Source organism: Lepisosteus oculatus, chromosome 8 (assembly GCF_040954835.1).
Source record: "Lepisosteus oculatus isolate fLepOcu1 chromosome 8, fLepOcu1.hap2, whole genome shotgun sequence".
NCBI classification, from domain to species: Eukaryota; Metazoa; Chordata; class Actinopteri; order Semionotiformes; family Lepisosteidae; genus Lepisosteus; species Lepisosteus oculatus.
This window is the reverse complement of record NC_090703.1, coordinates 13323188-13351107: the sequence shown is the minus strand read 5'-3', so window position 1 is coordinate 13351107 and position 27920 is coordinate 13323188. Positions and strand designations below refer to the sequence as shown.

The 27920-nt window shown below is 37.7% G+C and overlaps 1 protein-coding gene across 1 annotated transcript; it reads right to left on the bottom strand.

Annotated features, from left to right (window-relative positions):
• Positions 1 to 1284: 1284 nt before the first annotated feature.
• On the bottom strand, positions 1285 to 26561 carry gng2 (guanine nucleotide binding protein (G protein), gamma 2). Its single transcript, XM_006632408.3, has 4 exons — positions 26356 to 26561; positions 6096 to 6201; positions 4254 to 4370; positions 1285 to 3545 (listed from the first exon to the last, which is right to left on the bottom strand). Exons 3-4 carry the CDS (start codon positions 4338 to 4340, stop codon positions 3417 to 3419), a joined length of 216 nt encoding a protein of 71 aa, XP_006632471.1. The 5' UTR covers positions 4341 to 4370; positions 6096 to 6201; positions 26356 to 26561; the 3' UTR covers positions 1285 to 3416.
• Between the last annotated feature and the right edge of the window lie 1359 nt (positions 26562 to 27920).

The window sequence follows — 27920 nt, the reverse complement described above, 5'->3', positions numbered from 1 at the left end:
GTCTTTTTAGAGATGAAAAAGTAGATGCTGTCTTTTTTAAACATATCCAAAAGTTTATTTAGAACTAATACATTGTTCACGTAACAGGAATGTACACAGCAGGGCATCCTGGCCCAACCCAAAACATTATCCTTCAGTGTACCATATAGGTGTTGAAAGACTGTTTTTCTGCTGTGCTTTGCAGGTGGATTGGTGATAGTGTGATACTGTAGGTGACATACAGTATTGGAAACAAAACTTTTAATATCTTTGCAATTACAGTATGCCAGTTTTATGTGTAGCAAGGTTGCGAAGCTCTTATCCCTTTATTACCTAATTTGAAGAGCTACTGTAAATATTTTTTTAAGCATAGCAATGACGAAATTGGAATTGACACAGCTCATTCTCAAACACGGTACTCGGCCTGCAATACTTCCAAGTGCTCAAAGTTTCAAAAAGCACAACCAGAAAGGTAAAAAGGGTATCACTGACTACTTTGTGGTATCCTTGAGACCAACACCTTTTTTCAATAGATCCAGATCTGCAATCAAATTGTAACTATCTGTATGTCTAATATAGGCATCATAACATACCAGTGAAGAAGTGAAAGTGCATTTATTTTCCATTTATATTCTCTGTTGGTTCTTCAAGCACATTGGGATTTTCTTTCTTTTTAAGATTTTCTTCCTCAGAATTGTTGCCTTTCCATCCAGTGTGTTGGATGCTAATTCAAGTTCTCATAGTCTATAATCCAGCAAGTCTACAAATATACCCTGATGTTTCAAACTCTGTCCTCCTTGTTCAGTCTATTGAAATATTTTTGAATATGTGTGAACTGGAACTGTGGAATCAATAGAATTTGTCTTATGAGTTACACTTAATGTAATATGTCTTTGTCAATAGCATGATATAACAGTCCTTTATAATAATCGCAAATATGTTACTTACATTTTTAACTTGTGTTTGGGACTATTAGCCATGAAGGTAACTGTTTAAACTCTCTATGCTATTCAACTGCTATGCTTTTTAATGTATATTTGTTTTAAAATACTGAAAACTGCCATTAAATGAAACAGACAAAGATATAACATTTTTTGCAAATATTGGTGTTCCTTCACTTTATCTAACTTCCACTCCATAAGGACACTGTATTTACAATGAATCTAGTCTTTTAGTGGAGAGAATAAAAGGCAATTGGAAACCATAACATAAATTACTAAAGAGAAACAAACATTTTTATTAGCATAGGTATTAAATAAGAGAACCAGAATCATAACTGTGATAAAGTGATAAACGGACACAAAATCTTTCAATCTTTTTAATTAAAGGTAATGTTCAGCTTTTAAAGATATTTTAAACTTTACACAAAGAAAAAGTGCAAAATTAAAAGTACCTACACAAAGGTTCAGCTCCTTTTGCTTTTATAACTCATTGGTTTGTGTAACAATTTCCTTGTTTTGGGTGTGTTTATGCTTATTCAAAAACCAGTGTCCATAGTATAGTGGAAAATAAGCTATAAATATAAGCCATAGTTTGCTTAAAGGAACAACAAAGCTTGACTGAAATGGGGTACATTAAATTAATATCTAGATGCAAGATGGGTTTTCTGTGGCAGTGGCACCAGCCTGTATGGCACATCAGAATGTAAGGCGATCCCTGGGAATGAAAGACTGGTTTCCCAGGCTCAGCGTCATATCAAGACACTTACATGTTGGGCTATCAGTTCAAAAGAGGGTCTGGTACAATGAAGAGTCAGATGGTTGAGTGGAGCTTGGACATTACCAAAAAACATGAAAAAAGGGTCACCTAGCTTGCATCCTGTAATGTTTTAATTGCAACAAACTGTAATGTGATCTCACATTTGAGCACAGCTTTCATTTAAAAAAAAAATCTTAATATATGAAACAGGAGCTTAAGGACGCATAAGAGAATGGACATATCAGAGCGTGACTGTGCATTTGCTGTCTTGTTCGAAACACAATTTAGAAGCACTGGCTTAGCTGAAGCTTTTGTGATTTGAACAAGGTTTTGCCTTGGGTTTTCATAACATTTTTCAATGAACTATCAATGATATTAATGATATTAACAATCGATGGTATTTTAAAAAAATCTTGTATAAAAGCAATGGCAGTTGTGCTTGGATAATTAGCCTTAATCACACCACTCACAAAAAGATACTGTGAGTGACTTCCCTTGGACATTTTTATACAATTAGACCGTGTTGGTACAGTAAGTGCAAAGGCCTAAGAATGCATTCAGTATAACCCATTGAGCTGCATTCAGAAAACAGGTTAGAGCCTGATAATAGTTTTGCTACCTTATTAGGGGACAATAAGCTACCTTATGTAAATTTAAGTTATATACAGCAAATTTTCCATTTTGTTAACAACAAAAACTGTTAATTTGTGTAATCCCAAGAAATAGGTTTTTGGAATTTTCTTCTTCACAAATGTAGTTCCTTTCTGTCTTGTATAAAGACAAGAAAGACTTAGACAGTCATTCCTATTAAAACAGTGAATGCAGTTTAAATACATCAGCTATTACACTAACAGGGAAGTCTTGCAGGATGTGTTGCGTTATGGCCCGTATAGAATACCCATCTTGGCACCAGCAAATTATCTAAGCAGTTTAAAGTAAATAGTGTGATCATCAACCATGACCACTTTATCACTGATAATCATAACATAGTCATGGGTTTGCCCATTTTCATGCACTATTAATGACAACCAACACAAACATTCAGCACAATGAGCACAACACAGTTCATTTGCTAGCGGTTGTATACAAATGTTAAAAAGAGAGCTAGTTACCTTTAGAAGAAAAAAAATCACATAGCCAGCTTTTTTTAGTTTTTTTTTAAATATATAATTGCAAAGAATTGTACTCTTTATCTTAAAAAAAGATTTAGCTAATCTATGAATGTATAGTAAAAAAGTGTACATAGCCAAATAAGTAACCACATAACAGGAAAACAGAAATCTCATTGATATACCCAACCAATTAACTTAAAAATAAACTTATCATAAAAAAAACATTCCAAAAAAATGTTGTCACCAGCATGAAGCTTGCTTAGCGGAGCTTTCTTGTTTGCCATTAAACTACCAAAGCTAACCTTTATTTATTCAAAAGTGTCACAAAATGTTATTTTTTTACAACTCTACATCTGTCATCATGGGCTGCTAGCCTGCACACTTTGAAGACCCACTTGTAATGTGAAATTTGTGTTTCTGGATCTTTATTTCTCTAGCAAACCACATGGTTCCTCTGAGACATGCACACCCCTGTAGCGCCCAGACATTTTTAAAAATTATGTGTATTACTTTTTTTAGTCACACTGCTTGTGAGGACTTGGAAAGGTGTCCTCTGCACCTCAGCTAGAAAACTCTACTTGTTCAGTGTCCAATGTCTGATGAGCACCGACTATAGGCTCCTGCAATTTACAGGATGGCACAGAAGAATTTCTTCTCCCTAAAGGGGTTTTCAGACGCTGGGACAGGCGACAGCAGGGGGTCTTCTTTGGCATGTGCTTCGCAGTAAGACATCAAATCTGCTGCCGCTTTGGACACCTGAAAATCGAAAAGATAGGTTAAAGAACTGGTCATGGCATGACAACTGACATGAACAGGATATTTTGACCTGCATCAGGATGTCTGTGCACCCTGTCAGACTTAATTTGCAAGCTCCCATAAGTAAGAAGAACACTCATGTGGGTGTGTAGCTCAAGGTTAAAGATTTAAATCGAATTATGAGGTACAAATTTAGGACTTCACAGAGAAAGAATGCAGGAGTACCACGACCCAAACACGTAGCAGAAGCAAATGTTACTGGGTGTCAAACTATTAGTCAGACAAGGTCAGAGATCATGTCAGACAAGCTGGAAGACCCCCCCATATATGGGCTTATTTCCGTTATCTACCTTAAGAAATATACTGTAGCTTTAGCAGAAATTTGAGTAGAGCAGGTAATGTATATAAAAAGTTGTAGAAAGTTGTGGTAGACTAAACCTGCTGGAAAACATTAATACTGCAATTAAGAAGCTCAGTTAAGTTGAAATTACAAGAGCTGCAGTAAATTGTTGAACATTTCCCATATTTTTCTGTCTTAAGCCGTTTTCCCACTATGATCTTGTCTGCCTAAAACCGTTAAATGCATTCCAGGCATTCTTATCATTCTGATCATCCTACATGGACGCAGCACCTTCATTATTTCAAAATGGTACTTTTGGGGATTTGTCTGGTATTTACAGTAAGGGATTGATTTCTTTTCTTGTTCACCTTTATCCTGTCAATGTTGGCCTCCATTTTGAGCTGCTCCACCAGTTTCCTGGCTTGGGCAATGCTTGCTGTATTGTTGCTGGCCATTTCGCTCGTTTCAGAGGCTCCTCACCAAGTCTGAGAGAGAACAGCAGGACAAGATTGAAACAGTGTGATTTTCTGCCCCTGCACACACAGATGTTAGGCATACATATGTAACATATGTTGTTCTAGAGCAGTATCTAACTATGTTTCTGGATGGCCTAGTGTCTTCTGTTGTTTTCCAACCGGAGTAGCCAATTGAACAATTAATTTAATTACATTTTTAGACATAGGATTTTTTAGACCATTTACAATGGAATACTCAAATTATTGACTTCATGAAATGTATAGTAACCAATAAAATATCTCAGACAGTTAGACAGTTTCAGAAATAATCAGTATTGTTTTCTGTTACACTGTTCCCTTCTTCCATTATGACTGTTATTAATGTCATCGTTGCCTTAGTGTGTACCATTACAAATGGTAGATTACTAATAGTGATCCTGGTACATTTGCACCACATGGAGAAAGCCAGTGGTCACCATGGACGGTGCACACAAAACACCTGCAGTAATTATTTTATTTCTAATTAAAAAATGCCAGTTACTGTGTATGTGATATAATCGCCTTAATTGGAGTAGCTAACAGTTTTTTTTTCATGTCTCATCTTACAGATACAAAATACAGACACAGAGAGGGGTGAAGGATGACAATGTACTGTGTGCAGAATCCTCCGACTGCTTCGTGTGTTCAGGCCCTTACAGACAGCACTGCGAGGTCGCTGTGTCGAGGGCAGGTGAGAAAGCCCTACCTGACTATCCAAGCCTATCCTTGGCAGGACTCCCAACAGTCTGGGGTAGACTAGTTTACTGACATCAGTCGGACCTGAACCAGTGATCACATGGCTCAGCTTCTGCAAGTTTGAGTACCATTACAAGCTGAGCCACTCAGGAGGCCCAGTGAGCTTGGTAGTTTCTAAACCTAATTTCCTCAATCAGAGCCCTAATTTTTATCAAAGACCGAACTATAGAGAAAACAATAGGACTCTGAATTGAAGCACTATGTCTTTACTGTGCTAAGAAGAAACATGAGAAACTTAGCAAGTGAATTTTGCATTTTAGTGAAGATAAACATCCAATGGAGAATATATCGATCCTATGTGTAAAAATGAAAATCATTATAGAGATGAAATATAAAAACATGCATAAGTGTTAAAAGCAACTGAAAAAAACATATATTGATTTTGATTTTAACTACGTTCTGTAATCATTCCATGGAAACAATATTACATTTATTCTGGAACTGTGTACACTCCACAACTTTTCAAACAGATAACTTTAACTTCTTTTATTTTGAAAAATATTAAAAGACTATTTTGCACTACACTGTAAAAATAGAAATGATGATTTCACAGATGATAACAGCAAAATATGTTTATTTTATATTATTAGAAATGGAATAGTGCAGAATTTTCCTTGAGGCCACCAATGATAATTTATAAAAACTGTTACTTTGTGAAACTTTGTGTTTTTTGTAATTGTTTTTTTTTTTGCAGTTGAGTCCTTTCTTTATGTTTGTTCATTCAGCATGTTAAAATAATACAGAACAAAAGGGGAAAGTGGCTGTGTAGGCTGTAGGCAGCATGGTTCTATCCTGATGACTATGAGTAACTACAACCAGTACATTCTGATAAAACTTCTGATGATGGACAAGTCCTTGTCCGTGGCAGATCTTCTGTCTTAAGAGCTATGAGGTTATGCTGAAGATACTTATGTACCGAACAAAGCATCAGGACATTGAATATGGCTTATGCAAGCTTACCAGGGACTGAATGTGAGTTATCTTCCAGGCTGTTGCTGAGGTGTTTCTCTGTGGTCGGCCAGAACTCTGTTATTTCCTTTTTCAAAAGAGTCAGAGCCGGAGGATCCTACCACAAAAATCTCAGGTTAATGTTAAATAGTTCAGACAAAACAGCTGACATTTGCACAGTCTGGAATGGCCCCGGATTGTTTAGCATATCATGATATGTAAATGAACACTGAAAAAATACAGATTTTAAATTATTTGAAACAGTAAGATTTCTTTGCTGACTCTACAGGCAACACCCATTGCTTTGCAGGCTTTACATAAAAGCAGTAACGTCTCTTTTTGAACACCAGATGGCAGTGAAAATAATTTCAAAGGTTTAAAAGGTTCTTTGTATTACAGTATATAGGAGGTGCATCTCTGTTCCATTTTAGTTGGATATTTCTGACTGGACTTAGAATCTGTAAGCTTAGTAGTAGGTAATGCGGAGCACAAATTAATCAGAAATATAGGCATCAAAGATAATTTCGGTATGGGAAATTGTAAATGTGAGTGCTGGCTAAGCAAAATTAATCACTTGTGTGTGATTAAAGAGGCAAAACAGTTACATGTATATTCCTTAAGCAAGAGAGCAAGCACCAGTGTTTAGAGGGTCACAAGTTGTATAATTACTTTAGGGTGAAATCTCAACTACGCAGCAAAGTGAAAGCTGTTAAAGTTTGAATGCAATGTTTTGTATTTTAACAGATACAGTAATGAAAAACCTTCCAGATCAATTAAGTGTCTCATAAGAAAATTAAAAAGGCGTATGAACCACATGAGTTTTGAGGATCTCAACAGTCTCATCAAAGCTTCTTAGCCTGATATCTTCTTATCCGTTTGTAGAAGTTGGAACAAACATGAAAATGATCATTTGCAAGAAAAATGCATACAAGAAAATCACAGTACTCTGCAAACTCCCATTATTATATATGAATGGCAGATTAACAGATTTGTCCTGAGTGTATACAATCATAAATGTCAGTCTTCTGTATATCCTGGGGTCACTTCCTTTATTATAATACACTTTAGAAAGATGACAGCCAGCAGGGTGTTAGAATATTAATATTGATGTATCCTCTGACACTCCTGCTATTATTGACTGCAAGGGAAGATCACAGAGAACTCAGCCGGACTTGTTTGCACCGTCACGGTGTCCCAGCTGGGGGCAGACTCTAGAAATTCCCTCTCCGGGGTTTCCCCTACACTGCCTGTCTCTTCCACTTGCTCATGTCGGTTTTCACAGGGGTTCGACAGCTTACAGTACGGCCGGGGCTGACATGTCTGCTCATGAGAGGGACTCAGAAAGTCTGTCAGTATTGCTTAGAGGGACCTCGCTTCCTGACACTGAACAATTTGTCTGTTCTTCAGGTGATTTTACACCCACAGAGTTTTCCAGTGTGGCTGTTCTTTCTCTAATGACCTCCAGGTCAAACAAAAGAAAGTCACCACTGCTGTCTGAAATAAAATGAAAGTGGCTTGTATATATCTTTGACTTCTAACTTTTCATTTTTTTTCCAAAATGCATTTTCCTGTAAAATGGACAGCTTCTACCAATTAAAAGCAGGGGTTACTTTTGAAATTCACAATTGCCAATAATTATTTGATTATACTACCCCAATTCCAACTCGCCAGTTGTGTGTTTTTCACCACATCTCAGTGCTGATGAGCCCTGTGTCCATGTACAGTACACTCATTCCTCTGACCTGCCCATCATCTCTTAATACATGACATTCAACACAGCTCCGTACCAGTGGTTCAGTACTGAGGAGAGGAGCGCCCTTCACCAACAGCACTGCATAACTGCAGCTGCCCAGAAGGCCACAGGAGTCACTGTGAGCCTGGAGCCCTGGCCAATAGATGCCTTACCATTAGTGGCATTCAGCCAGTTGTGTGCTATTGTTTGGGGAATCCATCTCACATCTGACTGGCAACACGACCAAGTCTTGAACTCGTGATCACAGATCTCAGCCTACATTGAGGTGTGCACTTGTTTACCAACTGAGCCACTCACTAGGCCCCAGAATCTAATTTTGATTCTCTTCTCTTCGACAGATTCATCCACTGTGCACCTCCATTTGTGCTGACAAGTACAGTACTAATCAATCATACAGACTGCGTGACTACCAAGTCATCAGAGCCAATTAAATTATAAATATAGAATATTCAAATAGAAATATTTGAATACTGTATATATAAAGTTATGCTGTATATATCTAACACAAGAACTGGGCTGCATTACAGACTGCCATAATGGAATAGTTACAGTATTTATCTTTTTCTTAAATTATTGCAACCATGCTTAATTTTTTTTAATTGCTTTATTTTGCAGGATGCTAATGGAATGTGCATGCAGTGAAGGTCATATCGGTCATATCCTGAATATATAATTTATTTAAAGTGCCTCTTGACTGAAAGGAGCTATATAAGAATAAAAACATAACAGGACATATGAAAGCATTCTAGGTTCGTGAAGAGAAGCACTAATATGCCATATAACCATAATGCACTTAAAAAGAACCAAATATATCTTAATGTCACAAACAGTCCAACAAAGCATTCTCTTCCCTAATAAATTTTCTTTTAGCCCAACGTTCAAATTCTGGTGTCTTTTTGAAAATTATGACAAGTAAAGTTCACCGCATGTATATTATGCCAGTACCTTGTAAAATAAAGAAATACATTTCTGTTAATCCTCCATTTCCCAGTGCCTATATAAAGCTCTGAGAAACATGGGTACCTTTTTTAGCAGCTGCAAAACTCACATCTCTCACCCCTGCAGCTCTTTCTTGAGCTGTGTTTCAGTTATTGATCAGGTTTTTCCTGCAGTGCTGCTGCCTATACCTGATTCTGAACAATCTGCATTTCCCACAAATAACTATTAGAGTCTTACTTCACAGGGACAAACTGCATGGTCACTCATGTTCTTCCTGTATTTCTCATCAGGTGAGATGTGAAAAGCAGAGATAAAATCTGCTACTGACCTTAACCATTCCCATATCTACAGCAAATAACACCCTTCTGTAAAACGAAACTAAACTAAACCGTTTAGCCTAGTAGCCAGCTAGATTAAAAAATCGCTTAAGTGTTATGAACAGAAAGTCATTAACTATTGAGCTCAATGTATTTTTTTACAATTTTAACTCTTCTGGACAATGTTAAAACATGCATTTGTCGAGCATTAACACAATTAATGATTCACAGCCCCATTTACGGCTATTAAATCAGTTATTTTATGAAGACATAATGTTATGCTGAATTTGTATAGATGTACAGCAACCTAATTTCCCTCTCTAAAAATCACTGCATCGTAAATAAGGCTGTATACTCAGTACAACTCAAATATACTGTACATCCCTGTACAGTGCCTTGCGAAAGTATTCGGCCCCCTTGAACTTTTCAACCTTTTGCCACATTTCAGGCTTCAAACATAAAGATATACATTTTTTATTTTATGTGAAGAATCACCAACAAGTGGGACACAATTGTGAAGTGGAACGAAATCTATTGGATTTTTGAAACTTTTTTAACTAATAAAAAAATGAAAAGTGGGGCGTGCAAAATTATTCGGCCCCCTTGCGTTAATACTTTGTAGAGCCACCTTTTGCTGCGATTACAGCTGCAAGTCGCTTGGGGTATGTCTCTATCAGTTTTGCACATCGAGAGACTGAAATTCTTGCCCATTCTTCCTTCCAAAACAGCTCGAGCTCAGTGAGGTTGGATGGAGAGCGTTTGTGAACAGCAGTTTTCAGCTCTTTCCACAGATTCTCGATTGGATTCAGGTCTGGACTTTGACTTGGCCATTCAAACACCTGGATACGTTTATTTGTGAACCATTCCTTTGTAGATTTTGCTGTATGTTTGGGATCATTGTCTTGTTGGAAGATAAATCTCCGTCCCAGTTTCCCAGACTCCAACAGGTTTTCATCCAGAATGGTCCTGTATTTGGCTGCATCCATCTTCCCCTCAATTTTAACCATCTTCCCTGTCCCTGCTGAAGAAAAGCAGGCCCAAACCATGATGCTGCCACCACCATGTTTGACAGTGGGGATGGTGTGTTGAGGGTGATGAGCTGTGTTGCTTTTACGCCAAACATATCGTTTTGCATTGTGGCCAAAAAGTTCGATTTTGGTTTCATCTGACCAGAGCACCTTCTTCCACATGTTTGGGGTGTCTCCCAGGTGGCTTGTGGCAAACTTTAGACGAGACTTTTTATGGATATCTTTGAGAAATGGCTTTCTTCTTGCCACTCTTCCATAAAGGCCAGATTTGTGCAGTGTAAGACTGATTGTTGTCCTATGGACAGACTCTCCCACCTCAGCTGTAGTTCTCTGCAGTTCATCCAGAGTGATCATGGGCCTCTTGGCTGCATCTCTGATCAGTCTTCTCCTTGTCTGAGCTGAAAGTTTAGAGGGACGGCCAGGTCTTGGTAGATTTGCAGTGGTCTGATACTCCTTCCATTTCAAGATGATCGCTTGCACAGTGCTCCTTGGGATGTTTGAAGCTTGGGAAATCTTTTTGTATCCAAATCCGGCTTTAAACTTCTCCACAACAGTATTACGGACCTGCCTGGTGTGTTCCTTGGTCTTCATGATGCTCTCTGCGCTTTCAACAGAACCTTGAGACTATCACAGAGCAGGTGCATTTATACAGAGACTTGAATACACACAGGTGGATTCTATTTATCACCATCAGTCATTTAGGACAACATTGGATCATTCAGAGATCCTTGCTGAACTTCTGGAGTGAGTTTGCTGCACTGAAAGTAAAGGGGCCGAATAATTTTGCACGCCCCACTTTTCATTTTTTTATTAGTTAAAAAAATTTCAAAAATCCAATAGATTTCGTTCCACTTCACAATTGTGTCCCACTTGTTGGTGATTCTTCACATAAAATAAAAAATTTATATCTTTATGTTTGAAGCCTGAAATGTGGCAAAAGGTTGAAAAGTTCAAGGGGGCCGAATACTTTCGCAAGGCACTGTATATAGAAATAAAACTTCAAACTCCACTATGGAAAGTACAGAAATGAACCAAATACTGTATATGCTAGTATTAAATATGCCAGCAGGACTTTTTTCTGGGCTTTGTTATACATCTTCATTAGGCTACAAAACTAAATGGGAAAATAAATTGCTCTGAACATATGGAACCCTTTAATATGGGAGGGAAGAATTAAACAGATGTGAAAACTCCCTTCTCCATTCTTCCTAGCAGAAACCAGGAAACTAGAAAAAAAATAGTAACGAGTTTTAATTACAGTCCTCTTTAATACTGCTGCACCATGGTAAAAAAGTTTTGTTTCCATCTAGTATTTATACAGTATGTTCACAAATGTAATGATGGAGAACAACAAAACATTAACAGCTTTGCCATATCCACTCTCACCCTTGCTTTGAATTATACTTTTTTTCTTTCCTTCCTATGAACAGAACCCTAACCTTGCATAGCTATCTAGTAATCATATCCTATTAGTCTGGAAAACGTGGGCAATCTTACCACTTTTCAACAAGAATATGTTCTTTTACCAATGTTGTTTTCCTAATTCATCCTGAAATGAGTACTTCATGGTGCACGATTAGGATTTGAACCCTTTAATGGTAGTTAAAAAGGACTGCACTCTTGAATTGCAAAAAAAAAATTCTGGGGAAAGAGAATGGACAGCGAGAAACTCTATACAGTATAAGCTCATAAGGCAAACTCATGAATGTCTGAAAATTTGGAAACATTGGATAGCCGAACCCATCACAAGAAGTAAAAGTCACGGACTAATGTCAGACTGACATGTCTCATTACCATTCTTTTCTACATTGCATTTATTGGGAGACGATTAGGCTACAAAATCTGACAGTGACAAATTGAGACCCTGGCTTCTGGGATACAGTCTGGAGTAAGATGCTTAGGGGAGGCAGCCCAAGGAAAATCTGGGATGTCTCTTACCACCTTAAGGACAACATTCTGCAGAGCATCAGCCTGGTGTATTTTTAGCCTCTTCCAAACAGGGTATAAATTTATAATGGCCCACAGCACAAGGAAACGGTCTCAACATGTCTGGTGAAATTCACGTGTTCTCAAACCGTGACAGTGTTTTCAGAGAGTGACAGAACCACTGGACAAGGGCTAACAACACAGCGTGGGGAGAATCCTGCAAAATGCAGAAAAAAAGCATCTGTGAATTATAACATGTTCACAGATAACCACCTTACAAAAGCCAAAAACTGACCACAATCTAATAAAAAACAACATTAATTTTAAACAGAATACTGCTTTTAAGCAAAAGGAAAATACTCTCCAAAAAACCTGAATGGCATTACATTTGGGAGAGTGCTTACATTTTCCTGAATGCCCAATGAATCCACCTAAATTAATACATCAGCTAAAGTTTTTGTGGTGGTTGTACTTAATGTTTTGAAGTATGTAGTGTTATGATCATACTGAACTCAAACTTTAAACAGGTTAAAAAAAGAATGCAATCACTTCTCCTTTCCCTGACCAAAGAAGCTATGAACTGTATACAGTGAGTATAATTGCAAGACTGATTACTTTGAGGGTTTCCCCAGAGTCTGCAATTCCTGGTCATATACGGAAGCTGTGCTGCACAATATATATACCATGGATGACAGGCATGTCAGACAGCACAAGAGAGTGCTGGGCCAGCAGCTCCTCTGCTCAATTAGGAATGGGTGAGCACAGAAAACAGATCCTTCATAGCCCAGTTATGACAGTGCCCAGGCAGGGTGCCAAACTGAATTTCTTTAGTCCTACTGCATTTCAGGATGGAGCATGGGGAATTTCAGCCCCTGACAGATTTTTCACCTTTGCTGATTTCTCATAAGCATTCGTTTCCTCTCCTTGGATACATCAGGCAATTAAAAAATGATAGAGTCCAAGCTTTGGAGAAGCTCAGGGATAGGCAAAATCATAGAGGAGCCAAAGAAGTTGCTCGGCTCTTTTTGCCATTCCTTCTCTTTCACTCTTGCGTCACAGGTGCATTTACTTGAACAAGGGATGACCTTGTTTTAGTATTAATTTTATCCTTCAATTAATCCAGTAGGAAGGTGGTGAGAATGGAATTTCCACTCCGCCAACAACACATTCTGGAACGTCACATTCCCCAGTGGCTAGGAGTGTGAAGTTCCACCTCTTCTAATCTAATGAGTGCTACACATAAACAGGAGACTGAGTGTGTGCTGTATATTGCCTCTTGGGAAATCAATAAATGGTACGTTGATGGAACAATACCTTAGATTTCCTTTTGGGACCCTGCATTTTTGATTACCGTTGGACCCTTGAAATTAGTTCTCTACAAATTGCTGAAAATGGACTATTAAAAGTGCCTTTTCCCCCACTTCTTCTATAGTATCTCTCCACAGTATTTCTGTTTCCCCACTGTGTTCTATGGTATTTACCTTGAAGCATACTGTATTTCAGATAAATAAGTCAGGAACAGACACTGAATTGTAACTGCTATGTACTTACTATTAAAATCCTGTTATTTATTTTATTTTCTACTTACATGTAACTAGGCCTTTTGGATTTTGCTAACTTGGTAAAAATGAATTCCTTAGTAAGACATTGACTTTCATTTCTCCTTTCTGAACTATGCCTGTGCAATTTGTTGGAATCTGTCCAGTAGAGACTTCCAATTTCGACAAAGATGCATGGAAAACAAACCAGGTTAGGGCAGCAGGAAGGCATAAACATATAAAAAAAATATTTGATCATTCTACCTATTGGATGCCAAAGTACTACTCTGGACAGGTGAAAATCTGTATGGATCAGTTTCTTACTGTCAAATAATTGTTTCAGAAAGACTTGAAAACGTTTATGAAACAATTGAACCAAGCAGAGTAGAATAGGATTTGAGGAAGAATTGAAATAGAAGGGCTATTCCATTCTTGGGTAATCTGGAAAATTGACACTGCAAATTTGTGATTGTGTAGTAGGTTAAAACAAGAAGTCAACTTTCATTCAACTTTCATGTTTAAAGGTTTTTTTTCTTAATTCAGATTGCCAACAGCAAGGCTTTGGAACACCAGTATGTATTTAATTTTCTGGTGGAAAAAGAACAAGAAAATATTTGTTCTTGAGTTATAAGGGAGACGTTTATTCTGCCATTACGTTAATTAAATGGAATACTCAAACACAAACACACCAATGTGTGGACTCAATTTGATTGAAGCTGTTTTAGACATCGAAAAAGTCTAGAATATTTCATATAAGAACGCAAAAAAATGGTTATGAAAGATATTTTGAAGCTCTGCAAAACTTTTGCCTTTTCAGTAACTGACAATTATCACTATTTGAAAAAAGCACCATTGTATGATTTTCTCACTTTGAACGTATACATAAAACATTTATTACAAAGTTTACACCTGTTTTCCCTAATGAGAAAGAATAAAATTCAATTAAATTCTAAAGTGTCAAATAAAGCCTTTAAAAGCTAATTTAGTATTCCCTTTAGGCATGTTAAGTGTTATTTAGGCATGGTGCACAATTTCTTAATGGTTATGATCCGCAGGGGTTTATTAGCAGTTTTGTGTACATGAAGGACCCCAGTGTCACTCCTCTGACTCTAAAAGCTTTGTAGACATTAATAGGTCTGGAGATCTCTGGGTTATATGGTGATCAACAGCTTGCCAGGCATAACCAACTGCAACCGGGCAATTTATTTATTATGAACATTTTTATAAATAACAGCTCCCTATTATTTTAATAATTGTCTTTGCTCAATAAAGTAACACACTGTGTATTGTTTGTTTTAAGGTTTTGTAAAGAAGCAGTTAAATATTGAGAGCTGGTGCCATATGGCTTTAAAGTAAAAGGTTTTGTAATGCATCATGTCAATTCCATGCATGTGTAAATAACTAGTTACAAGGTTTACCTCAATATTAAAATGAGACATTTTCTTGAAAAACTATGAACGCATGTCTTTTGCATTTGGTGTTGGAATCTTACAGACATATTTTCAACCATCTGTGCAAGCACAGTTTTGTAACTGTTTAAAAAATGGCTATTTCCAAATGAATGCTACTAAATATTATAAACAGTTTAAAGAAGGGTGACATCAAATTGACCAGGCGGCAACTCTCTCATCTTCAGAAGGTTACATAAAGAAACATGTTCTTCTTTGACTTGAGTCTTTTAGTTACTAGAGAAGTATTAATAGCATCATGTATAATAGCATCATGCACACCTGAAGAAGGCTCCACGGCCGAAACGTTGTGTTCTCTTTCTTCTTTTTTTCAGCATGGAATAAACCTATTACTTGTTCCTTAATAGCATCATCTCCCTTTGGGCCTTATTTAAGCCATTTAAAACATCAAGAGATAATTGTTTTCTCAAACGGCAAAACAGCCACCTGTTGAACAGCACTTACCTACAATTACCAACAATTACCTGATGGCTAATTGACAGAAAGACCTGTTTTTGTTTTTGGAAAAAAATATTCCCCCAGCACAGGTCACCTTTATAGTGCTATTTTACTATGATTATCCACTGTGAGTTGTAAGTCTTATTTTGCCCTACTGTATATACAAGCCTAGAAGAAAAAGACAAAAGAATTACATTTGTTAATAAATAACTACACCAATCTTAGTTTCCTATACTTGTAGTCATTCCAACTCCTGTATGTTATTAATGTTTGTATACATGATAACTGGTTAAAATGATGAGTGTTGCCCATAAAGCAATTGTGACACTACATAACTTTGTGTTATGCTAGTGGTTAGACATTTTAAATTTCTGTGTAATGCTGAGTTTAACAAAAAGAGAATGGAAGGCCGTATAATGCTAAAAGTACTCTCTTAGAACACAAAAGGTCATTGTGCAAGACTTTCCTATGATAAAAGGTCAAGTTTTGGAACTTTCAGATATAAAACAAACCCCATGTAGGTCCATTGTTACACCTGCAGTTCATTAAATCCTGCCTTGTTTGTATTTGTATCCAGGACTCCAAGTCACTATGTAACTTTGTTAGGTGTGATTAATAAGCTCGGTGTAAATTTCAAGATAATCTCTCATATTTTAGGGGAGTGGGCATTACAACTGAGGGCAGCATCGTGAGAGTATTTACTGTGTGTGTATTAACTCTGGCAGGTTCTTTCATCCACCTTCTTCAGTTCAGTCATTAAGGCATGGAACTTTATTTTTAAAAACCAATGCACAGCCATCTACCAGACCACAGGGATCTCTGGGCTTCAGCACTGAGAAATATCTAAAAGCTGTGAGATCTAACATTTAAGATCACTCTGATAGACCTCTCAATAGCATAAGCAATCGGCATGAACTATTCTCAGTAGCAATCAGCATGAGCTCCAACCACAGGTTTGTTAGGGCTGTTTCTCCGATATGCATTTGAAGGGCCATTAATGTCCACTAGTGCACTCCAACAAGATGGTGAAATTGGTACTTCAATCTGCAGATGGAATAGTGCAACTCCATGACTAGAAAGTGTTTTTGGTGTTTTTACAACCATACCTTGGAATCTAGCTGATATGGAAAGGTTTTTGCAAGAAGAAACACAAAAAGTGACTACAAAAACTCACGACTAATTTCAAAAGTGTTGGAAGCAATGAAAAACATACAACATACAGTTTGAAAAATAAGTGATGCCTTTTTGTAGTCATCTGGGACCTATGAAAAGCCACATTTAAAACATTTTAAAGTAAATTCACTTCAGTGTTTTTTGAAGTATAATCTATGAAGCAAATATTTGAAACCAGTCTAAAAACTCCAGGTGTTCTTGTGGACTTAGAACTCTATTTTAAAAGACTTAAATACACTACATGCACTACTGTAGCTCTTGCATACAAATGTAATTTGAAAGCCAGTGAGACTTGTAGCATCTAAAATATATGAAGTGCATGCCTCCAGTTTATCATCAGCATTAATTACTGTAGGTCTGCCCTTTCCCTTTCTGTAAGCTGTGAAGACAGCAATTCACAATTTTGTTACCCTTATCTTTGATTGGTTATTAAAAGTACAGATACTTTCAACAAGAGGCAAGCTGATACAGACACTATCTGTTGCTAATTATCAGCCATACAGAATGCTGTCACTTTTGAGATTTTGTTCGCAAAGAACTGTGTCTGACCAACTACAGTATGTCATAATGGTGCATATTTCATTCATCTTCAGTCAATATGACAGAGCCCCAGCTTCACAATGAATTTTCTATCACACATGCGTGCACACACGCACACAATGCAATTCACTGATCTGGCTATTCACCTTGTCTGCTCACAAAACAGACAGCATCGGGCTGCAGATCAGTCGGTGTTTGTTGCTTTACATCTTGTATTTAAATAGAAAGCACAGTCTTTATAGCTTGACCAGAAGTTTGGATCCACACCATTTAATTTGGAGTAGGTTGTTAGGCTTTCCTATGTAGAAGGCCCATTTCAGCTAGGTTGTGGTTAGTGTATCTAGGCTTTACCCAAGATTATATCATATTAACTGGAACACAATCATGTGTTCATCTTTCTCACTAAAGATACTTAAATATTCAGATTTTCTTTAACATCTAAAGGAGTGTGTTTGTATTATCAACATGGAGCTATTGTTAACAATGGTAATTATATAGTAAAAAAAAGAATTGGTGTTCTGCTTCATTGGACTAAGCTGGAATGAAAAGAAAATCAAGTTTTTTGAAATGTCAATGGCAATTTTCATAGTTTTCATGGCAATGACATACAGCATTTCTCTAAAATTAAAGCCCAGCCCTCTGGCACCTCTTCCATTTGAAATCCAAACAGAAGAGAACAGCTTCAGTAAATCAATTGTAAATGAAAAAAATTGTGCCACAATTTTTCATTTATTATTACAACAATGCACTAACAGCATTTTTCCAAGCAAAGGCTTCTGGATTGCCATAAATTTTAGTTGGGCCCTCTCTTTAATACATGGGTTTTTGCCTTTGTGATTTTTTTCTGAGTGTGACAAATGGGCCAATTTCTCTGCAAGAGTGAGTGTAGCATAAACGGAAATTCCCAAAAATCTAAATCTAAGTCTTCTCAATCAACTTGCACATAAAACAGCAGAATTAACAACAAAGGCACACAATACCATAATCCTGAGAATTCCATATTTAATTTGGGCTGTGCCAAATACTTGATCTCCAAAAAATGTAATCTGGAATTGCTTCCTGTTTTCCTCACCCCGCCCATTCCGAAACATTGTCACCACCTCAACTCCCACACAAATCATGTTTAAACAGTTGCAAACATCTGATAAAGCACATGTCTAAGACTGGCTGTGCCCAAAAGTGCAAGGGTAATTTGATGTCCATGGCAGTGCTGTCTGTGCTGATTTGTCAGTCGTGACTCAGGCGATGCTTGAGAATATCAAATAGCCTCAACTAAAGAGGGGGGGACATGATCTGTGCTTCGAACTGCCATCTGGCTCCATCCTCCTGGGGACTCTCTCATCAGTTCAGGGTTCAAACTGTTCTCACAGCCTGCGATCAGCTGAATGTGATCAACACTAGAAAAAATGTTAATATTGGAGGGTGGTTTGACAAGATCATTCGTTCCGTTTTATTTTTTATTGGCATTAACTGGTAGAATTCGTTCCAGCAATCAGACCCAGGGCTCAGTAGTCATGGTGTTTGTTTGATTGACGGGTTACCGTGGACAGCAGGGAGTATATACTGTATGAGTAATCAGACACAGAGCAGACAGTTAAGCACCATTTGGAGTAAACAGCACCCTCTCTTTTATTCATTTCCAACAATTTTGTTGTATGTTAGATCTGTGTCTGCCTCTTTGATAATTTCTCCTCCTTACAATTCAGCAATTAAACCTGGTTAAGGACTAAAATTTAAAAGAATAAAATCAGCTGTCATTGTTGCTATCATTAAGCGTGTAAAAAAATAACTTGTCTCCCAATATACATTTATAGGGCTGAGTGAAAAATGTTAGATGGGTATGATTTTCTGTATTTGAATGGGTCAGTATAAAACCGACAGTAGAGCAGCTTGTTCTGCAAATTAAAATAAAAAACACTGGGCTTCAAAAGTGCACTTACATCATGAGTTTAAGTTACTTGAGAGATAATAGCCCCTGGCTTGTGGCATGGTGAAACATTTTAGAAGAAATGCCTATCCTTAAGTACCATCCTTCAACTGTATATGCAATGTATGTTTCAAATCTGCGTACAAGGTATTTTCACACAGCTTAACTGTCCTAGTGAATTCTGAGTCCCTGTGATCCTTTGTTATTGAAGCAGAGATGGGAAATGACACAGTTCTCTACAGGGACCTGGACAATGGAGACAACCAGAGAGGTTATCGATGGCCCTCTTTGTTAGCACATAACAGCCCCTCAGAGCTCAGAGCTCAATGGACACATTGAAGAACCACATCCCCCAATCTCCTATCACTGCCTGCTGAGAACACTGCCACTGCTCACTGTCTTACTCCAAGCACGAGCCACAACACTGTCACAGTCCAGATTAGAAAACAAACTGAAACCTGGCCTCAGTTTCATTTGTTCTCTGCACTAGCCTGACTAACGAAACCATGCTGATGTCACAGTCAAAACATTTGGCATCAGCCACTTCCCTAAAACAATATTATTGTTAAGAGCCTACCACGACTGACCAGACTTTGATGGAAATGCCAGTAGTTTCAAATGTCAGCTCTAAAATGCTGTTTCTAACTTGAAGTGCCAGTGTTCTTCCTGTGAAAGTGAGGCTTATGCAAGTTGTCTTGATTTCCTAGCTTTGTGCTTATGGAGTGGTAATGTGGTTTGCAGCAGGATATATCTAAAGTGCCTGGACACCAAACTCATTCTAAACCACTAATATCTCTTGAGATACAATGCAACCTTTCATTGCATTACAAATTAAAAACAATACTTGGTTCAGTATTACAAATGCACTCTCTTTAGAAGTTAAATTCCACCACTCTCCATGTTCAAAGCAGTGCCCACCAACTATGTGGAGCACTACACTTTTAAACCAAGAGAATTCTGTGAGCTCAAATGCTGTTGAAGCGCTATCATTCATCTTATACTGTAATTGTGCAGATATTGACATATCTAATTTGGTTTATATGCAGTTTATACTAACAGACACAGAAATCATATTTGAATGCTAACAATGCAGTAGGAATATAAACCTGATATATGATATCAGTTGATAATCCCATGGATTGAGTGCAGATCGGAAAATCCTGATTGCCCGACCAGCGTGTGTTAGGTTCCCAGAGTGTCTGGGGTCACGGGTGATACACTAGAGCCCAGCTGCTTCAGTGCACTGTAGGGGTCAGCCCCAGCCTGTCAGCTCACCACAGAAAACAATACATGAATAATTAATTCTCTGTGGTCCATATGGAAGGGCAAGGGATTGATCATTGCAGAGTTTCTTTAATTACCGGAGTCTGATTCTATACCTTAGAATCTGCCAAGCAAGATCTGGGGATTTACTGAGGACATTTTCCACAGGAGGAATACAACTAGAAAATCAAAGAAGTGTGGGTCAACGGATCTCCTTTTGTTAGTTATGAAATTTAGGAATGACTACTACTAAAAATAAGAAGGTGAATAACAGGGTGGCTGATCAATAAGATGGTGGTTTATCCTACATGTGTTTGTCTAGGACTTTAGGTATGTGATGAAGTCACTGCCCCTTTTGGGATTTATTTTTCTGGAAAATTAAATTTCCATATTCATTGCAGATCTGTCAGGACACATCTATCTAATCTGATGTATCTGAACTGTAGTATGAAGTTCCTGAAACTGACGTTATTCCTAGAAAGCATTTCTATTATGAACAGTGAGAGTCTGATATTTCGGAAGTACCTTCTGTTGTAAACCAAGAAAGAGGAGATGATGAGAACTCAAAATGAACTAGCAGGTGATGAGTTAACCATTAATAAGGAGGTGAAGTGAGCTGCGTTTAATACCCGCTTCTTTTGTCTAGATTTTAGCTTGAAGCCTTGGTGCACAAAATCTTACAGTTACTGCCCAGAGTCAAATCACAAGACATTGGCTTCTTATTGTCATAATTCAGCCTAGCCAATCTTAATTCCATTTGTGTTTTTGTTATATATTTATGCATATGCAGTATACTCAAATAGCTATATAGACTTACTATATAGAGCTCTTAAATTTTCTGATGTACCTGGAGACTTAACAGTTTCTGTGACCAAGACCAGCCTTCTGTGGAATTCATTAATAAGGTCTGTGCCTGTAGTTCACTCTGCTGTGGGAAAAAGGGATTCATTAAACGACTTCATTCATTAATGTACCCCAGAGTGTAAGGTGTTCTTTTGCTTTGCGTTGTGCTTATTTATATCTTTGTTTTGCTTCTGTAAATTACAAATCTGATTTTCTGCAGTATAATTCATTGTCAAGGTAACAATACTGCAATATGATAATCCTGAGAATAACAATATGAATCACTGAATGACTTGTCAGGGCATTTTATTAAATGTAAATAAAATTTGTATCTAACACGGCTCCATATAAACTGTATTTGTTTACAAGATAAACATCTGTTAATAGCAATGTAAAAATACCAATGTCTGTGGGCTCTGGTGAATGTTAGAAATACCCATTGGAATTTGTAAAATGTTCATTACTTGTGCATAATGAAGCTGTATATTAACATGCTATTCACACAAATAATGTATTTCTTGTAGCACAATCTGCAAGGGTTTACATTAACAGTCATGGTTTTAATTTCTCCTATTATTATTAATTGTTCACTCAGCTGTGTCCTTAAAACATCAACAAAGTCCATATCCAGGGAGTTGTAGCATTCCATTCAGCAGAAAGTAATTTTTCGTTTCTGTTGAGTCTGATAACACTTAAATTGGAAATGCCGTCTGTATTTGTACAAATGCCCAATTTGGTCATCCAAATCATATCTGTTTTTGCTAGCATTTCTGCAGAAACTAACACTTGCCGTACTGTGCACATCACTAATCCAGTTTCACACCATTTTAAGAGACAGTGGGAGATCCTTTTTACATTTCCTAAGTATTAGGCCTAGAAAAGTATTTTTAGAATTTACATTTTGCCCTCAAGATTGATCAATATGAATGATAATGTATTGAGACAACTAAAATAACAGTGAAAAAATTAATAAATCAAAGGTGATCAACACCTTTGCAAACTAGCTGCAATATCAGTCCCTGAATGTTCCAAGTAACCTGTGTTGATCTCTACTCTTCAGGCCTTTAACTTCCAGAAAGAAAGTGTCTTGCAACCCTATAAACAAAAGCTACCCAAAACTATAATTACCAAGGTACAAGTGTACAATACCACAATAATCTAATTTCTTCTTTAAAAAAAACATGTAAGTGTTGCTGGATTTGCCAGCTTGCTAATATTTTATTCTTTTTTAGAGATTTTAGAAACATCCAAGGAATTGTCTCTAATTTGTATGCAAAGTGATTTAAAAAAGTTATGACCATACATATTTAATAAATATGAAACAGCCCACTACTCCAGGAAGGAAAGGTTTCTTAGTATGGTCCCCCATACAACCCAATAACAAGTATCCGGGCCACACTGGGCTTAAACTGCGCTGTTGTGGCACCTCAACAAAGGAAAACAGTTTTGTGACTCCTGGAGCCAGGAAATCATACCTCTCCACACAGGGCAGGTTGCCATGGTCCCAGCGGGATGAGGGCTAGTCTCCATGGGTTCACAGCCTGGCATACAGCCCTATCTGTGGGTGGCACTATCAGGAAGTCCTCTTATAGCTGATTATCGATTCTGCTTGATTCCACACTAGATTTTAGAATATCACACAGGATATCCTGGGGGTGAGAGGGCAGGACTAAGTTGAGGTTGTTCAGCAGAGGCTGAAGACTTTGCCTCTTGAGAAACGCCATTTTTGCCTTTTGATTTTACCTTTGTGTTGGCCAGCTTTCAACTACCAAGTTCTGTGTGACGTTCAGGCAAAAGTATCTTTCTGTAAACGGAAGTATTCACTCCTCAGGCCTAAAAATAGAGATGCCACACTACATATCTAATACACTTAGATACCATTATCTCATTCTTTTCTGGCCATTTGTGCCAGGGTTTAAAGGTGTCCTTCACTGACAATCCATGTTTCTCTGACTTGGATCCTCATGTGGACAGAGTGAGATTCATTTCACTTTTGTGATTTAAACAAAGAGCTGAAAAATAGAGAGCTCGAAGCACTGGAAAATATTTTGATATCTGAAGAAGTGAAGCAGACATGTGAGTTTCTTTTTATATTTGGTGCAGAATAAATTGAATTACACACCTTAAACCAGGACTACTTCACTTAAAGCCCTTACAATGCTCTGTCCTATAGATCTTCATGTTATTTAACCAGCACACTAATTGTCACATTAAGCTGGTTATTATACAATTCTGCAATGGATTATATTAAAAGGCCTGGAAGTGTTAACCCATTCACTATCTATGATATACTGTACACTCAAACCACATGTTAACATTTCCCACAAACAGTTGCTAGAACCAGCAAAGAAGTAAGTGTAAAACTACAAAGTGCAACAGGGCTGAACATCCATAGACTTGTAAAGCTTTCTGTCTTAACCTTGTGATTTTGTTTGGAAAGTGCATTTTCAACTCCTCTGCTTCTTAAATGAAAGTTTTAATAAAAGATCTGTATCAAGAAGCAACCTTCTGGATAGATAAATGCAGTTCTATTTTGCGAATGGGAGATGGGCAGCCACAAAAACATACAGTATTCAGTTTCATTTCCATCTTATGTACAAGTATATTTCACAAATGTTCTATGTTTATTTTCCTGTGATCAGGCCCAATAATCTTTTCTTGATCTGAAAATAAATCCAATATTGACTTTTTTGAAGAATATTTCTCATGTATAATCCTCCTGCTATAATTGCCATTTTATCTTTTCACATGTTTTGTGAGTGCTTTTCTACTAACCCAGAGCACTGACTCAAATATGACTAAGGAGTTAATTTGGTTTCTCAACCAACTGCAAACATGCACAGATGGGCTGTACAGGCACAGTTATTTACAGATACCACCAGGGCATGCGCACTGATGTCCTTTCCCTCTGAATGCAAGGGAAATTAACATCTTTTATTGCAGTTCTAAAATTGAAAACTAAACAATGGCTTCTAGAAAACGGGCTATGTCATTTCAGGACTTTATGTGTGATGAAACAACCTGAGTCTCCCAAGTGTTACAAGAAAAGCAGTACCCCTCAATATAAAAAATAGGCTATATTTGTGTAGTTACTTTCTCTATTACGAGAATCGCAATACCTGGTGTTTTTAAAGAGATCTAAAAACCCCTCATCCTACACAACACTGACATCTACAGTATCTCAGTCATCCAAAGGACCACCTTACTGAAGCCTGCCTCACTCATATGGGGCTTTAGCCTTGTTCTACTACTAACAGCAGCTACAGCATGCTAGCTTCAGAGCACAGCACTGGGTGAGGCCATAGAGAAGCTGCAGTGCTCCTGGATCATTCTCACTTACTAAATGAAATATGTCATACAAGTAGAACAGAATATGTTTTATGCAATTAAACCAATATGAGTGAATACAGTATGTTCATCAAGTCTGAATACTGAGTAGTGAGAATCACCAACTTATTGTGTATTATGGTTCAAAAGGGGACATACGTGACAGATATAAATCTTTCTACCAGTTTGCCCCTGCTCCCGCATCTTTGATCTTCTTTCCTTCAATTATTTGCCTTCAGTCATTAAAATAGATAAACAAATGCTTTCCTTCGGCATGACAGTCTGAACTAGCTTGTGTCTGAAACAATGTATCATCAGTGATATAATGTTGTTCTTGCAGCTGCACACTACAACACAAATATTCTTCAGCTCTGTTTCCTCATACATTTGGGTGAATTCTGTTCCAGAGAAAATAGGAAGCCTTTCTGTTCAAAGCGAGGTCACCAAATATGTGAAAAGAAATGAACATGGAAAAAAAAGCAAATAAATATACAACCAGCCTGCTCCAGATCATCGTTCTGAAACGGTGGCACACACCCATATTCTCTGTATGTTATCTGCTGAGTAAAGCACGCTGAAGTAGACAGATCTCTGGCGGTGTTGACATTTTGTAGAGCACTGAATCTAAAATCCCATGTTAATTTTGGACAGCTACTGTACATCATCGGATATTTGTGACAGTGAAGAAATCCTGTCAGAATTAATAAACACTTTGTACATTACAGTCTTTTTCCATGTACAATACTGAAGCTTTTTAAGCCAAGAAGGAAGTCTAAATGAAAAGAGCATTTGTACGTTTGAAAAAGTGCAAGACACAAAATTACAGTATATTCCTTCTCATTGATAGTGTACATGTGTAAACAGTGTAAACATATGCTATACAACAAAACTGTATGCTAAAAACTGATCATTAAAAAGAATAAATCATACATTAATTGTTGCCAAATTGCCTAACTGGGGACATTGTCAAACAATATGATCATTTCAAATTTCCCTGGGAAGAAAAGAGACTCCAGGGATTCCAGGGGAATCCTCTTGGATGTTCCTGTTCTTTCTCGGGCATCTTTCTGCCTTTCTCAAAGCCTCTCCCATCTTTCATTCATGCAAATTCTACAGGAACAGATGCTGCTAATTCCTTACGCTCCAAATTACATGCTAAAACCCACCAGGCTCCAGCTGGGCAATTCATTTTCCTTGTTCTGTTTTATACTGTGGGTTAGTAGCTTACTACAGTTCCCACTAGAGCTCATTTTGTTCCGGTAAGAATGGTAAAGATGTTGGAAAGAGCCTAGTGTACTGTAGCTGTTCATCCAAGGTTTCATATGTGTCCTATAGGCTATCCTCCCATATACACTAATGTACAATGACATACTGTAGAAGCCCCATCTATAACACAGCCTTCTCTCTACACGGCAGTAGAGGTAGTATAGAACAAAATACTGCTGAGAGAAAAGCAACAATAATATAAAGCACAGTGAGGAAATAATATCTGAAACCCAAAAGGGACAGAGAAAATATACACTTTCATACACAAGGAAAGTGATTTTTAGATAGCTTACACTAAAACTAATGGGGGATTCCGTTTAATATTACATACACAGGCAGCAGCATCACTTCAGCCATTGCACTCTGAATTTGATACCAGACAAACTGATGACTGTACAGAAAGAGACTAGTGGTGCTAAAGCCCTCTGTTTTAATGAAGCGCTCTTCTTAAAACCAATTTTTTTTCTACAAAAATGATAGAGAAGGGTTGGTGGACGGCTGTAAAAAATAAGGTTTCTCACTTACCTCCTTTCTCCTGTGCTTATGTGGATTTGCCTGGGCTGGTTTTCTCAGATACTGTCTGCTGGAGTAAGCCACACACTCCCTGACACACACACACGCGCGCGCACACACAAGGCACTTACTCCTTGCCACTGCTCCAGCTGACAGCAGCTCCAGCACACAGTCTCCACCCAGCCTGCTTCTTGATTCAGCTAGCAACGTTCAGGCTACAGGAAGCTGCTCGAAGCCCACTTCCTCCCTCTTCTCCCCTCCCCTCGTTTTCAGTTCACTTCTGCTGTACTCAGCTCTGCCTCACTCCACACCCTGCTTCCACTCTGTCTGCAGAAGCAGAGGCTAGCTTCACACAGAGTCTGCCAACAACCTTTTTTGTTTTTCCTTCCCTGTCAGCCCATGCGAGGAGCTTGAACAGTTATAGTATTTAGAGCCAGAGAGAAATTTTCTTGCTCTCTTTAATTTTTCCTTTCAGCCCTACCACGAATCCCGGCATCTGTCAGATCTTAAATCTCAGATTAGCGTGCTCCTTGCCACATCCTCCTTGCTGCTCGCAACTGGGAAGATGGGAATGATCATCTCTGGAAAAATATATTTTTTTTCGGATCATCAGTCTTTTCCCCTCACCCTCCACTTTCAGTGCAGCCCATGTTACACATTAAAGGACTACCAAACCTCTAAACTCGCTATTTCTTGAAATACCATGGGTACTGAATAAGTCTGGGGTACCAGCCTATAGTAATTCCAACTCCTCTCCGACTGCCCCTGGCTGTAGAGATCTCAGCTGTATTCTGTCTCTCACTCAGCGCACTCTCTGAGCTGAGCTGCAGTAATCAAAAGCTTTAATCTTTAGGCCACTATATTAAAGCCGCAGAAGATTAAATAAGACAAGAAGTTCCAGCAGGAATACCATCACTATGGTTATTTGTCGCTCTGTTCAAGGCACACCACAGAAGTCAAATATAAGTGAACAAATTATTGCACAACTGCAGAATCACTACAATTTTCCTGACAGTAGTTACATTTCCAAGCATCAGCCTGCACAATAATTGTAATTCAAATTCAAAATTCTATTCATTTGTGCGATTTTCTTGTGCAGGTGATCTCACAGGATAAGGTACTATGTGAGATGTGCATGTGTTGCAAATTTTGAAGCTGCAAAACAGAAAATGCAGATATTCCTGGAGTTTCAGAGACTGGGAAAACGAATGTGGATGAGAATCAAGGGGGAGGCGCAGGGTGGATTTTGTGGGATTTTAGATGCAAATACTGACCATTTTAAACTGTTTTTTATCGGGAAACATAGTTAACACAATAACACAGTCTAGTAAAGACAAATGTACAGGATGAAGGTGTTTTGAGGGATCAAGGACCTCAAACAAAATTTGCAGCATTCATTTGCACCCATTGCGTTTTCAAAACTAGAGGTAAAAAGCTAAGATAAATGTGAATTTATTCTACGCATTTTTAGATTTACAGTTTATAAAGCAGCTGGATTGCAATATCTATCACAGATGCAATAATTGAAGCTGAAAGAGTAGAGGCGTGTTGATATGTTATATTCTTCCATATATCAT

Bases quoted from the DNA above. Each gene is read 5' to 3' on its own strand.
- gng2 (XM_006632408.3), bottom strand. From the start codon at position 4,340: ATGGCCAGCAACAATACAGCAAGCATTGCCCAAGCCAGGAAACTGGTG. The intron at 3,546-4,253 runs GTGAACAAGAAA...TTCGATTTTCAG, and splicing joins CCAACATTGACAGGATAAAG to GTGTCCAAAGCGGCAGCAGA.